Source organism: Siniperca chuatsi, linkage group LG5 (genome assembly GCF_020085105.1).
Source record: "Siniperca chuatsi isolate FFG_IHB_CAS linkage group LG5, ASM2008510v1, whole genome shotgun sequence".
Taxonomy (NCBI): domain Eukaryota; kingdom Metazoa; phylum Chordata; class Actinopteri; order Centrarchiformes; family Sinipercidae; genus Siniperca; species Siniperca chuatsi.
This window is the reverse complement of record NC_058046.1, coordinates 30,217,195-30,230,359: the sequence shown is the minus strand read 5'-3', so window position 1 is coordinate 30,230,359 and position 13,165 is coordinate 30,217,195. Positions and strand designations below refer to the sequence as shown.

At 40.3% G+C, this 13,165-nt stretch overlaps 1 protein-coding gene and 1 long non-coding RNA gene across 29 annotated transcripts in view; both read right to left on the bottom strand.

Moving 5' to 3' along the window:
- LOC122875719 (voltage-dependent N-type calcium channel subunit alpha-1B-like) overlaps positions 1-13,165 on the bottom strand; it is a 291,644-nt gene that overhangs the window by 114,295 nt on the left and 164,184 nt on the right. For 20 of the 28 annotated variants that reach the window (XM_044195130.1, XM_044195131.1, XM_044195143.1 and 17 more), the window contains 8 exons: positions 11,497-11,562; positions 9,841-9,876; positions 8,136-8,927; positions 6,906-7,099; positions 5,124-5,244; positions 3,406-3,535; positions 2,969-3,028; positions 2,396-2,502 (listed from right to left, as the gene is read on the bottom strand). In XM_044195130.1, coding sequence (XP_044051065.1) covers positions 2,396-2,502; positions 2,969-3,028; positions 3,406-3,535; positions 5,124-5,244; positions 6,906-7,099; positions 8,136-8,927; positions 9,841-9,876; positions 11,497-11,562 — 1,506 coding nt within the window. The remainder of the gene's footprint in view (positions 1-2,395; positions 2,503-2,968; positions 3,029-3,405; positions 3,536-5,123; positions 5,245-6,905; positions 7,100-8,135; positions 8,928-9,840; positions 9,877-11,496; positions 11,563-13,165) is intronic. The other 8 variants (XM_044195146.1, XM_044195147.1, XM_044195155.1 and 5 more) reach the window with 3 other exon arrangements.
- LOC122875722 lies at positions 705-1,284 on the bottom strand. The gene is made up of 2 exons (XR_006377883.1): positions 1,147-1,284; positions 705-1,039 (listed from the first exon to the last, which is right to left on the bottom strand). It is a non-coding gene; the product is annotated as an uncharacterized LOC122875722 (long non-coding RNA).

Sequence of the window (13,165 nt, the reverse complement as noted above, 5' to 3'; positions counted from 1 at the left end):
TCTTCCAGGCTCTTAATGAGGTGCTCTGGGACCTCCTGAACCGAACTGTTTATATATTTGACATCCTGATCTTCTCTCTATCAACATCACAGAACATGTCCGACAAGTTCTGTAGCGGCTTCTCGAACATGCTGTTTGTGAATTCCATGTCAGTTCTGTGAGCTTCCTGGGTTTCATCACTGAAGGTGGGCAGGTGAAGGCGGACCCAGAGAAGATACAGGCAGTAGTTGACTGGCCGAAACCCACCTAGGCTAAGCAACTTCAATAGTTCCTGGGCTTTGCAAATGCTACCAACGCTTCATTTGAGATTACAGCTGTGTGGCTGCACCTCTGACCAGACTCGCCTCCCCAGCTGTTCACTTTTTCTGGACCACTAAAGTAGAAAATGCTTTTCACCACAGCTCCAGTTCTGTTCCAGCCTGATCCCCAGTAACACTTCATTGTAGAAGTAGACTCATTTGGCACAGGAGTCAGCAGTTCAGCACAGATCAGAAATTACATCACCGCTTTTCTCACAGCTTGTCTCCTGCTGAACACAACTATGACGTGGGAAATGGTAAGCTGCTGGCTGTGAAGCTCACTCTGGAGGACTGGAGGCACTGGCTTGAAGGAGTGGAACATCCCTCTTATTGTTTGGACTGACCATAAGAACCTTGCCTATCAGGCAGCTTAACATCTGAACTCCAGCCAAGCTTGCTGGGTGCTTTTTTTTTTTTAAATTGTATTTATTTTTTTGGTTCAGTTCAGATTCACTATCGACCTGAGTCTAGAAATGTTAACCCTGACGCTTTCTCGCCAGTTTGCCTCCAAAGAAGCTCCTTCAAACCCAGACTCAATCCTTCCTTCCTCCTGTGTTCCTCCCCTTTGAGGCTTATCTGGGCTATCAACCCCTTTCTTCCCTATCCAAGAAGGTGAGATTGCAGTTCCATCAGTGCAGGCTCAACTCAGTCTTTGCCGCCAGATTTGGAAAGAGCTGTTATCTCCACACTGCCGACAGCTAGCTGCACCTCGCCAACCTCCACAGGATTCCAGAACCCTCCTACCAACAAGGTCAGAAAGTTTGATTAACAACTCAAGTTAGTTACCCAGATCATGAGGATACCAGTACTTCATTGACGGGGAGGGATATGGTCTGGAGGAACATACATGGATCCCTTGAAACCTCATTCTGGATCCGTCCTCGTCCAGGACTCTCATTGGGCCCATCCTGACGAACCTGGGGGTTTGCATGGAGGCTTTCTCTACTGGCTCCTGATTCTGTTCATACGACACACCTGCTCCAAGCCACACACCTGCAACCCATCCACTTCCACTCATCGCCAGATCATTGTCTCAACCACTATGGTAGTTCATGTCCCCGGCTCCTTAAATTGTGTATTCAAGTGTCTCGGCTCTCTTGTGTTCGTGGTGACCTTGCTAATTTTGATCTCTTTGTGCTCAGGATCATACCCTGCCTGCCAGCCTCACCGCCACGCTCACTACCAGCCTTGGACTCTGCTTTGCCTCATCTCCGCCCATGGCCTCCCTCAATTCCCTCGGGCTTCATCACCTGACTGCCTTCCCTCAACCTCACTTTATCCCTGGAAGTCTGGTCAATAAATTATTTTCTCAAGTCCATCCCATGTCTGTGTCCGCGTCCGCATTTAAGTCCGCCTAGGGAATCGTCACAGTAAAGGCCAAACTGTTGCGTTAATAGATTAAAGTATGTATAATAGCCTTCATCCCTAAAATAGTGTTTAGATGATTTTTGTTATAAGCTTAATCACATTCATACACATTTGAAAAGAACATGAAATGACATTGTAACATCAAGAATAAAAATACTAATGTTAAAAATAGTATAAATAACTGTCAGAGTTGAATTACAAATATCTGTCATAAAATGTCACAAATCACCATATTGATTATGTATAATTCTAGCTCTTTGAATTCACACACTCAACTGAGTGGATCCATTAAATTACATTTGCATAACACATGAAGTTCAGAATCTAGTGGATTGGCAGAGTGACAGGATTTCACATTTGTTCACAGAACTTGACTTATAAGACATAATCACTATTTTGCACTGGCTTTGCCCTGTAACAAGAGCCTTGGCGATCTTTAACAGTAGAGTAAGATGAGCTCATAATTTGGTAAAGTAGCCCCAGTTTATTGTTTAAATATACCGTTCCTTTTTCTTCGAATGGACTAGATGTTGCAAGGTATATTTCTGCCCCCCACAGTCCACATTACACATGTCATTTCTTATTGAAGTTTGGCATATACATATATTACACCTGACAAACCAGATTAGACCACCAGTCACCAGCCGTATCCATTAAATCTGATCAGGATTAACTATTTACAAATTGGAGACATTTTATGACAAAAAGGTAGGAGATATTGAACTTACGAAAATGCAAAAGCCACCAGCGCCCCACTGACCACTATGAAGTCCAGAATGTTCCACAGGTCTCTGAAGTAGGATCCAGGATGAAGCAGCAGGCCAAGGTCCACCATCTAAACCAAAGACACCACTGTTGTGTTTTCTATTTACTTTTTAAATTTTACTTCATGCTGTTTTTGTTTCATTTGATAACATTTTATTTATTTCAAATTAAGCCAATTTTGATATGGAAATGTGTTATTAGGCCTATATTAATGATTAGTGATTGATTATCCTATAATATTTATATCTTGAATTAAGTATATAAATTGTTCATTTTGAACTAGAAATGAGTTTAGTTTATATTTAAATTTGTATGAAAATACAGTGGATTATTAATAAAGGAACAGTAATGCAGCCTGATATCCTAAGTACATCACAATGGTCAGTGATTGTGTCCTCTCCATATATCACTTAAGTACTTTCAGTAAGTAGAATATGTAACTAGTCAGCAACTCAATTCTGATATAATCAAATATATAGTCATCAAAGACTATGAAGTCATCAGGTTATTTTATGTGTATTTATCTGCATGATTACCTTGATCACCATTTCAAAAGTGAAAACACCGGTGAAGGCATAGTCAAGATATTTGAGCACCTGCAAAAGAGACTCAATCAGTGCTGAAACAGATGACAGAAAAATTAAGAAACTTATTATCCTCTGGGGTCATGGCAAATCATGCTGTGTGTATAATAACCATGTATATCATATCAGTCTGTAGGTTTGTGTTCCCTGTTTTAGGCACTGCATGTTAATGTGTTAGTATTGAACACCAGAGTCAATGATTTACTAAGGGAAGATATTGTATCTATGTTCTCATTACAGACAAATTAACTACAGCCAAACTCCACACTAACAAGAAAATAATTCAGGATAAAACACCTTTTTAAAACACAGTTTTTGTACATGTGAATGCAGTGAATATTACTGTGTGGATGTGTTTGTGTAAAGTTCATGTACGCTATGTGTCTCACATTGTTGCGAGGGGCATTCGTCCAGACAGGGTCTTCTGCTGCCAAAGCTATACTGCTCATAGCAATGACAACCAGGATGGACATCTCAAAATAACGCAGAGTCACAATGTAGTGACATAACCGCCTCACCCTGAGGAGAGAGGTAGGTACAGACAGAGAGAAGGAGAGAGGAAGAAGTAGAGAAACAGTAAGTAGTAGACACAGATATAACAAAGATTGGGTTGTCTCCTCACTATTTATTTGCTAAAAAACACCCATAGGTCTAATGCAAGGATCAAAATAAAGCCAGGCTCTCAGTCACTAGACCTTCATCAAGGAAAATGTTTAACAAAGACAAATTTGGGAGCGCCTTGGTAGCCGAATGGTTACAGCGCATGCCATATAGCCGTAACGTCACTTGCCGGAAACCTTTGTTGCATTTTATGTCCCCCTCTCTCTCCCCCCATCTTCTGTCTGCCTCTTCACTCTCAATCTGTCCAACAGATTGTGCCAAATAAATTATATTAAAAAACCCAAATCTTAAAGCTTACAAAAACCCAAATCTTAAAGCTTACAATGACACCAAATAGCGCACCTATCTTGCACCTTAGCAGTGTGTCAAGACTGCAGTCTTCTCAGAACAAATAACTAGAAAAGAAAAGCAAAAGTAGAATATAATGGTAGAAATAAAGCAACAGTGTAACAGGTAAACATCATGCAGACAAATTGCATGCATCGAAAACAATTTCAGCAGTAATCTCAAAGAAAATAATATGAATTACTACATATTGCATAAAAAATAATACATACATGTCATATACACTGAGTGAAGAAATACCAGGATCTATGCAATATACAAACATTAGAAGAATATAGGAAGGAAACCTATACATACGACATCTATTGCATGTCTGTCTGTCCTGGGAGAGAAATCTTTCCTCTGTTGCTCTTCCTGAGGTTTCTTCCCTTTTTTCCCTGTTAAAAGGGTTTTTTTTGGGGGGGGGGGGTTCCCCCATTCAAATCGAGGGTCTAAGGACAGAGGGTGTTGTATGCTTGTCCAGATTGTAAAGCCCCTTGAGGCAAATTGTGATTTGTGATACTGGGCTGTATAAATAAAACTGACTTGAAAACATTATTGTGATTTAAATGCTATTCAGAATACAGTATGAATCAAATTTATATATACAGGCTTACTAGAGGCTGCAGCTATGTATGAAACCTGAAAATTTGACTCTGTAAATATAACTAGATACTGTAGACACATTGTTTCTACTATGTGCTGCAGTCATAAATATAGTTCATCTTATCAGCACACAGAACAGTGGAGAGCCTTAACCTAAAATTACCAGCGTTCCTGTTAATGTCCGAATTACTATGTGTGTGTTGGCATAGTTAATTAACAATGTGTATGTGAAGGTTTATGAGTACACCTAGGAGATGGTCACTGGTAGTGAGAGGCACTGGTCTCTTGAGGAGGTGCAATGCTTTATTAGAAGGGAAAGCAGACAGGGGAGGTGGACTGATAGTAACAACACACACAGGCTTGCTAAACCTCAGCAATCACTGTGGTGTAGGATTGGTTGATTGCTGGTATTGATATGATGATATGCTAGTTTATAGATATGACTCCATAAATAAAATAACTAATATCACCCAACCTCTCCATGGTCTAAATTCCATTGCATGTGGGAGGTCACAGTGAGGTGAAGAAGTAAACGAAGGAGGTTGAGGTGACTCACGGATTGGTCTGTCCAAAGATGAACATGGAACTGTAAGGCAGAATGGGTTTGGGTCCACTTTGACCTAGATCCTCCAGGGTCTTCTCATTCATGGGCATTGTCTCACTGTCAATACTGTTCACTGGGAAGACACATAGTTTGATTACAGCAATGCAGGCCAGGGTCATGACACTCACACTTGACTACTAAGAGACCTCTGTCACCAAATATAGTAGGTAATTTACATTGGGCTCTTGACTTAACTAATTATTGACATGTCTTCAGCGTCATTTTCAGCAGGTATTTCTGCCTCCAGAGTCTGGATCTATGATTGTGGGCCACCTGCTGCCCCATGTTCCTGCTCAACACCCGCTGCTACAATTATTATCATTAGTCTTATTACTATTATTATTCCTATCACTAATCATTCCTATTATTATAATTTTATTCATATTAATATTACCACTACCATTACATTATTATTATTTTAAAATTCTATGTGGAATTTATATTGTGCTTCCCTCGCCCCTGCTCTATAGGAAAAGTGCAATGTGATAACGTCTGTTATGAATTGGCACTATATAAATAAAATTGAACTGAAAAAAGTGTGGCATTGAATAACAACCCCCAACAATTGTCTATTCGTCTAAACATCTAATTTATTGTCCTCAAAACACCACTGGAGAATAAATTAGATCTCTTCTTCCACCTCTGCTAGTCACAGTCTGACACAAAGAAAGAATCTTCACCGTTGCCATTTAACCAAGGTCAAGGCTCTTTGAAATGGATGCTGTCAGACTCCAGCTACCTACATGTTTTGATCATGTCCCTGTTTACACACTATTGGTTTTATTACTACTGCTTTATTTTGGGTAACCCTTACTCTTGTACTCTAAAGTCATATGAAAGACCTTTTGGCTGTGTCCTCGATTTTTTCTGTTCTTCCCACTCACCATTCATGGATTAGAGACATTTTTCATTTTGTTAAGTTAGAGAAAATTTGATGTACAGTGAGAGGGTCATTGGTGAGGTGCCCCGGTGGTCTAGCGGTTAAGGCACCAACCATTGACGGCAATGTTCCCAGTTTACGTACAGTACCTTTGTTGCATATCACTTCCCATCTTTCTTTCCCCTCATTTCCTGTCATCTCTCAACTGACAGCTATAATAAAGGCATAAAATGCCAAAAAATAATAAAAAGGCTCATCTGCTATTAGTAGTAGACATGGGGACCAAAAGCTGAGAAACTGACATTCCCTGTCATCTCAGACTGACAAGAAAAGTTTCAGTGCAGACTCTGACTCCACAGCCCTTATGGTCCAAGTCTGGAGCAGATCCTGGCAGTGTGCACTTCAAGAGGGTGTCTCAACCTTCCCAGGCGTACAAACAAACAAATTATTTAATACGCTATTTAGCAATGGTGTCAGCATGTTGGTCGCCCTGAGATGGTGTTCCTTTGGTTCCGAGTTGTGTAGCCCTGCTTGCAGGTGTACTTAGTTTTGTTTTTATTTGTTTTTTTTGACATGTTCTTAACCTTATCTGCTTTATTTCTTATGTCCTTCAAACTTGAATTGAGGAAACAGAGTTCAGAAAAGAACTATATTTTCCCATGGTAATATTTGACACTCATCTGTTTAAGCGTTACCTCACCGTGCGCTCTTCACAGTAAATGATATCTGCTCTGTACTTAGCATAGTGTACTTGCTTTAACTGTAAGTGGCTATGGAAAAAGAATTTCAAACTGCCATGGAGGTAATCTTAGTCATATTATGTGTGCAATCTGGAGGCCTCAGTTGGTACTGACTTTGTATAAGGGTGGTCTCTCCAGGTGGGGAGGTGATAGTCACAGGAGGAATTTGGATTGAGCTCTGGCCAGTTCGTTTGACATTCCTCTGGTTGTCTGAGTCCTCTGGTCGGTCAGGAGGCCAGTTGCCCCCCCCAGGGCCCTGCTGGGGGGAGATAGCTAGGGACTCCCCTTCTGAGTCACCAAACCTATCCCTAGAACAGAGATAACATCTTACATATTAATATATAATATATTTTCAAATAATATCTCACACTGATGGCCTGGGGGGTGCTACTTGCCACCACTGTCAGTGACATTTCATTTGACTTAACAAAGGCTGATAGATCTGGCTAAACATTTATAGACCAGTAGAAACACAATTTGCAGGGTCACTGTAAAAATATTGAATATCAGAAATGTATAGTAAATCCAAATCCAAAATCTTTGATGATCTCTATCAGCACTCCAAAATTATTAGAACAGTGATCTACTTCAATTGTTTTACTTTACTATCACGAGAGAGGCCACTGAACTGACTACGCATTTGAGCACTTTGTCGTTACAAATTTCAAGTCATGTGGCCTTGTGCTTACTGTTCCTGCTGCCACATGTCTAGGTCATCTATATGTATTACTGACTGAAGATAAATTAATTCGATTTTTATTTCCTATATTATTTTTGTAGAATTACAAATGCTATAACATTATGGTTGACTATGCATCGACTCTTTTAATACTCTTGAGCCCCCCTGACACATTCAACTGGCCAAGTCAGTCATCTGACCTCAATGTAACTGAGCATGTTTTACTGCATAAGACCAGACTGAAGAAAAAAAGGTAAGATACCAAGTGTCTGCTGATGTCAATGTGCTGTAGACTATAGATAGTCATTAATACAAAGAATTTACAACCAAGTACTAAATATAATGACTTATTTAAGTTTATGTTAACTTAATGCAAAATTACTCTCTGCCTCCCCCAAATTGTAGGGCACTACTGTTAATCTGTTGTGGATGCAAACACCCTCAAATTAAACCTGAGAGTCAGCACTTTAACCTCATAGTTATTGTTTCATTTCAAATCAAATGTACTTGAGTACAGAGCTAATTCTTTCTGACTGCACAGTATTATTAAACAGAGGTGAAAAGCTGAAACTGAATCTGTAGTTGACCACTGTTAGCTTAAATGTGCTGGAGTACTTCAAAGTCAGTGTACAGAGAAAAAAGTATCGACCATGTAGCATTTTTACCTGTGACTGTTGGTCTTCTCTCTCTCATTGGACTTCTCTCCTTCAGCTGTGTCTTGGCCCTTGGATCCATGAGTCAGATGTCTCCTCCTCTCTCCATTGTCATCACTGTCTCCTCTGGAATTCCTATCCCCATCCCTGTTAGACGAACGTCCATCTTTGTGGCGGAATCTTCGCTCTCCCCTCCCTCCACTGTTCACTGTCCCGTTGCCCCCTCGGGGCTGCCGGTGTGAATGATGATGGCGATGCTGTCTCTCACTCATGACACCTCCACCTGTGCTATTGTCCACTGAGTTCTGATGGTGATGCCTCCTGCCTCCCTCTCGGCTGCGGGACCGCTCACTCTTCCCCTCTTTATACTGGCTACCGCCGTAGTCTTTGGGGCGGCTGTGATGGACGTGGTGAAACCTGTCTTTACTGGTGTCACCGTTATCATTTGTCTCCTCTCTCATTCTGGCCCGGTCCCTTTCTCTGTGCCGGTGGTGGCGGCGGGTCTGGTGAGGAACAGGAGGAGGAGGGTCGGCGGTAGTCTTGGCCTCCTCTGGCATGCAGGGCTTATGATGGAGGTGCTGGTGGCAGCCCAGCAAAGGCCCATCGCGAGGTTCAACAACCAGTGGCCGGTCAAGGTGGGTCTTCATGTCGGGCCGGATATGGAGGGCTGAGGACAGACGGAGACGCTCCTCAGGCTCCAGCTCACTGTAGAGGGCCTCGCAGCTCGCCCGATTCTGCCTCCTCAGCTGGTTGGCCCTCTGCTCCCACACTGACATCGTCTTCACTGACTTTTGCTGCTCCTTACTAGGGAGGGGCAGAAAAAACAGACAAATCAAAACCACTGAGATTGATATTACCATATAAAATTCTGAGTAAATCATTTTCTAAACCCTCTACTTTGATGTCAGCGACACAGTTTTGTCACAACAGTTGTCATTTCTACAAAGGATATAAGAATTTCCAATGGATACACTGACAAGTATGGTTTTCTTTTAGGTGTGACACATTCAGCATGTATGTACTTTACCCTTCCTGACTTCATGGCACATAAAAGCAGCAGTATGTTTCATTTTACATCTCATGATGGCACACATAGTCCCTACATGCTGAATGATATTATAGTGACCATGGTGCAATGGAGCTTTCAACACAACAAACCACTGGGTCAATTTATCAGTCTACTATAGAGAGAGCCCACCCATGGATATGCATGGCCGCATTACCATGCTTTGACATGCTACTTTTTTTCTGTCAATGTCTGTGTGTAATGCAGTACTTTGAAATGACTGAATGCATGCACTTTTGATACTGTGTGAACTAAAAACAATGCTATCTCTTCACCTGATTTCACTGTGAGAAATGACATGTTATAATGCCATCTCTTAATGTGGCATTTCATCAGAGAAGTCAATCTGTCCACTACACAGATTAGGAACAGAAAATAACTTTATCCCATGTTCTCAATGTTCCATCATCCTGCAGTTGCATTCTTCGTACTCACCTTCTACATATGTAAAACTTCAAGAGCAAGCACACTGCTAAGAGGATAGACAACATGGGACTGGACTAACTGAATGAACAAAAAAGCCTGTAAGACTGTGTGTATGACAAGAATGCAGACCAGCTCTGCTATATTTATGCAGACTCGCTTTCAAGAATGTAAAAAATGAGAACATGATTATGTACGACCACCTTGCTAGTAGGCAGTTGGGTTTACCTCAGGTAGTGATGGCCGGGGGTGCAGACATAACTCCTACAAACACATAAAGGGAGCAACATTGAAATAAATAGAGGTAGAGAAAGAACTTCAAAGGGACAGAAACAGGTTACAGACAAAAGCACAGAGGATGCAAATAAGCTTCAAGAAACTGACAAGGGGACAAACATGTACAGTAGAAACACAAAATGATACAAAAACCCAAAAGAAATTGTTTTTGCTGAGAAGAAGCAGGGAAATGATGGGGACGGAGACAAAGATACGGAACAATGAATACAAATTTGTGCTACTACAGTGTTAAAAAGCAGTGGAATGTTTGGCTCGCCTGATTGTTGTATTTCATAGCATTACTTTCTATATCTCACTACGTGCAGGGGTGGGGGTGGGTTATCTCATACTGAGACATCTCACTCATACTACTCAGAGAACCGGGGTTACACAAGTAACTAATGAAACATTTACCTATTTACAGGTGACATCTGTGACTGTGTGATTGGTGTGTGTGTGTATCTGCTACTGAAATCTACACTTCAGAGCATCCGTCCAGTGGACCCAATCTGTCCATCTCAGTTGTTTGAGCTACAATGTACAGAGTTTTTATTTATTGAAAATGAAATTCTGTCTTTTAGGCAGTTGGACCCACAGTATCTGCCAAGGAACAATATGCCCTAATGCTATTTTATAATTGGATAGTTGGAGAGTGATGATGTGTGATCTAATCTGAGACTAGGATGGTAAACCCCCTTTTGCTTGCTGGCAATAATACCAGCATGCAAGTAGCACAATAAGCAAACTCTATGTGGGCTGTCTTAATGTCACTTATTAAAGGTGCTACAACAATTTTGGATGTAGTATAGTAAAGTGTAAGGAATCTGGTACTGTTATTATTGTTATTGGGTAATCAATGTACTTACACACAGTAGATACTGTAACACTCATCTGATGACCAATTGAAAAGCTACTCTACAGCTTTCTACTAATTTGTCATGGTTATTAAGTTAGTATGGCTTCTTTTAGTGTTTTTGTTGCATGGAAGATAGAAGTTACATTTAAAGATAGTGAATATGGGAACTAAGTTGTCATTATTCTATATTTTTCTTATTGTTAACAAATCCAATGAAAAGACCAAAACCAACAATGTATTAGTTTGTCTCTCAATACTTCTTTACTTCCCTACCCTGTCTGTGGTTCTCAGCTCCGAGGCCATTGGTTGCTCCTGCAACGCCTCAAAAATATAAAGCTAACACGGCAGCAATAACATAAAATACATATTTACAACCAGCCTGGGAAAATTAATCACAGTTGCAAATATACATAATAACACATACAATATGAACAGTGACATCTTGAAATCTACAGAAGGAGATTTGCAGACACTAAAAAAAATAATTCTCAGACAGATGGATGTCAGTCACAAACAGATACCATGATCACTGACACAGACACTCTTGACACCTGTAGATCACAGATAAATAATAAAAACAGAACATAGGAATAGAAATACTGAAACACAATTGGATGACAAATGGATAATTCACACAGAAGAATGACATAATGATGACACCAGAAGAAGATAGGGTTTGGCAGCTGAAGAAAAGGGATGAGAGAAGGGTAATGGGAGGATTTAAAAATTGTAACAGAGAGGTAATAACTCACAGTGAGTTAACGCTGCAGATGGATGAGCTGCTAGAGTGTGCGTTACCTCGACTGCGTGTTAGAAAACTGCACATGCACAAAACAAAAATGGGGGAGGGGGAACATCATATAGGATGAAGTAAGAGAAACAGCCAGACACTATTCGACATTTCTGTCTTCTCTGTGTCCTATAGCCTCCCATCACATTTCAGTGTAATGCACAGTCAAAGTTCAGAAACACAAGATTGAGACTGAACCAGAAAGGAAATGTCAGCCAAATGGACCATCAGGGACATTTTGACTGCCATAGTGACAGTTTATTCAGTTTTTATACTAAAATGAGCAATACTATTAAAGCCCAGCTGTGAGAGAGTTGGGTTGTACTAAAATCTATAAACAAGCAAACTTTCACTATAACTACTGATGCGAATAGCAAATTTAATTTTATATTTGTGGAGGTAGAGCTGCTCTGGATACAAGAGTAATATCATGGGTGGAGCTGAAAAAACCCCAACATAATGTATGCTATTTGGATAGATATTGAGGTCAGTATCAAAAGCACATAAATGTTGAAACCCGATTGCAGTAGATAGTAAATGTCAGTTTGTGTGGTGACACAGTATATTGTTCTGCTACAGGCAGTCATTTCAGTCCATGAATATGGTCAAGTCTATTGATGTGAGATCAGGTGAATTTGGCATCTTTTGATTAAAAAATTGGTATAATGTGGCTTTACTGATGGCAAAATGGCCCGCTGTGTTTCTGTGTATAACAGAACTTTTAGATTTAGAGTTCATTTAACTGGCCCCACTTAAAGTGCAACTGATCTCAGTTGTGGTTTAAATGGGCCAGAACTTACGCTGACACTAAGTCAGTCTGTTTTCCAAACCAGTTGTCTAGTAGCCCTTGTATTAGGTTTGGAGTTGGTAAAGAAAACTTTGATGACGAACTTGCGGGACTTAAAGCTACATTAATATTTTTATTTTGTTGGCCACTTTTAGGCAGCTGAACAAGCCAAACCCACAACGCTGACATATTACCTTATAAACTTGTTATGGCGAACATGTTAGCAGTTGCATATTTACAAAATCAGCAAACATGGAACAACATTAGCATTCATTTGGAGTTGTGTTTGTGTCCAACTGATAAATGTAAGTCCAGTATTCACTCTCCTTTTAGATCTGGTTTGGTCTTCACCAACTCCTGAGAAAAATATCTGGCTTTTTAGCTGCTAAATACTCCACTATTTTCACCAGCTATTTGCTAACTTTGTCTGTCTGCTGCTTGGCCGTGAGTTTATCAGAGCTTTTTCACTAAAAACAGCTGTCTGCTGCTGTTGGAAACCAGGCTGATGAGAGTGGAGTATGTTGACTGTAAAACCAAAACAATGAGATAAAAGATGCTTAAAAGCTCCATAGAGCTGAGAGGAACTGCAGAGTCGAGTGATAATTCTCTGTAAATTTGTCACTAAGAGCAACTCCTTTTACATTACACAGTCATTTGATCTATTGTTTATATAAAATGATAAGTGCAACTTAAAATACCATAATAAATTAAGTTAAGGTCACTTAACTACCAAATTTCCCTCCTTCCCAGTCAAAGAAAATAAAGTCACACACTTACTAATTTAAGTCATTTTGTCAGGATCTATTTTGAAGAATCCTGAAATTCTGATATATTAAAATGTACT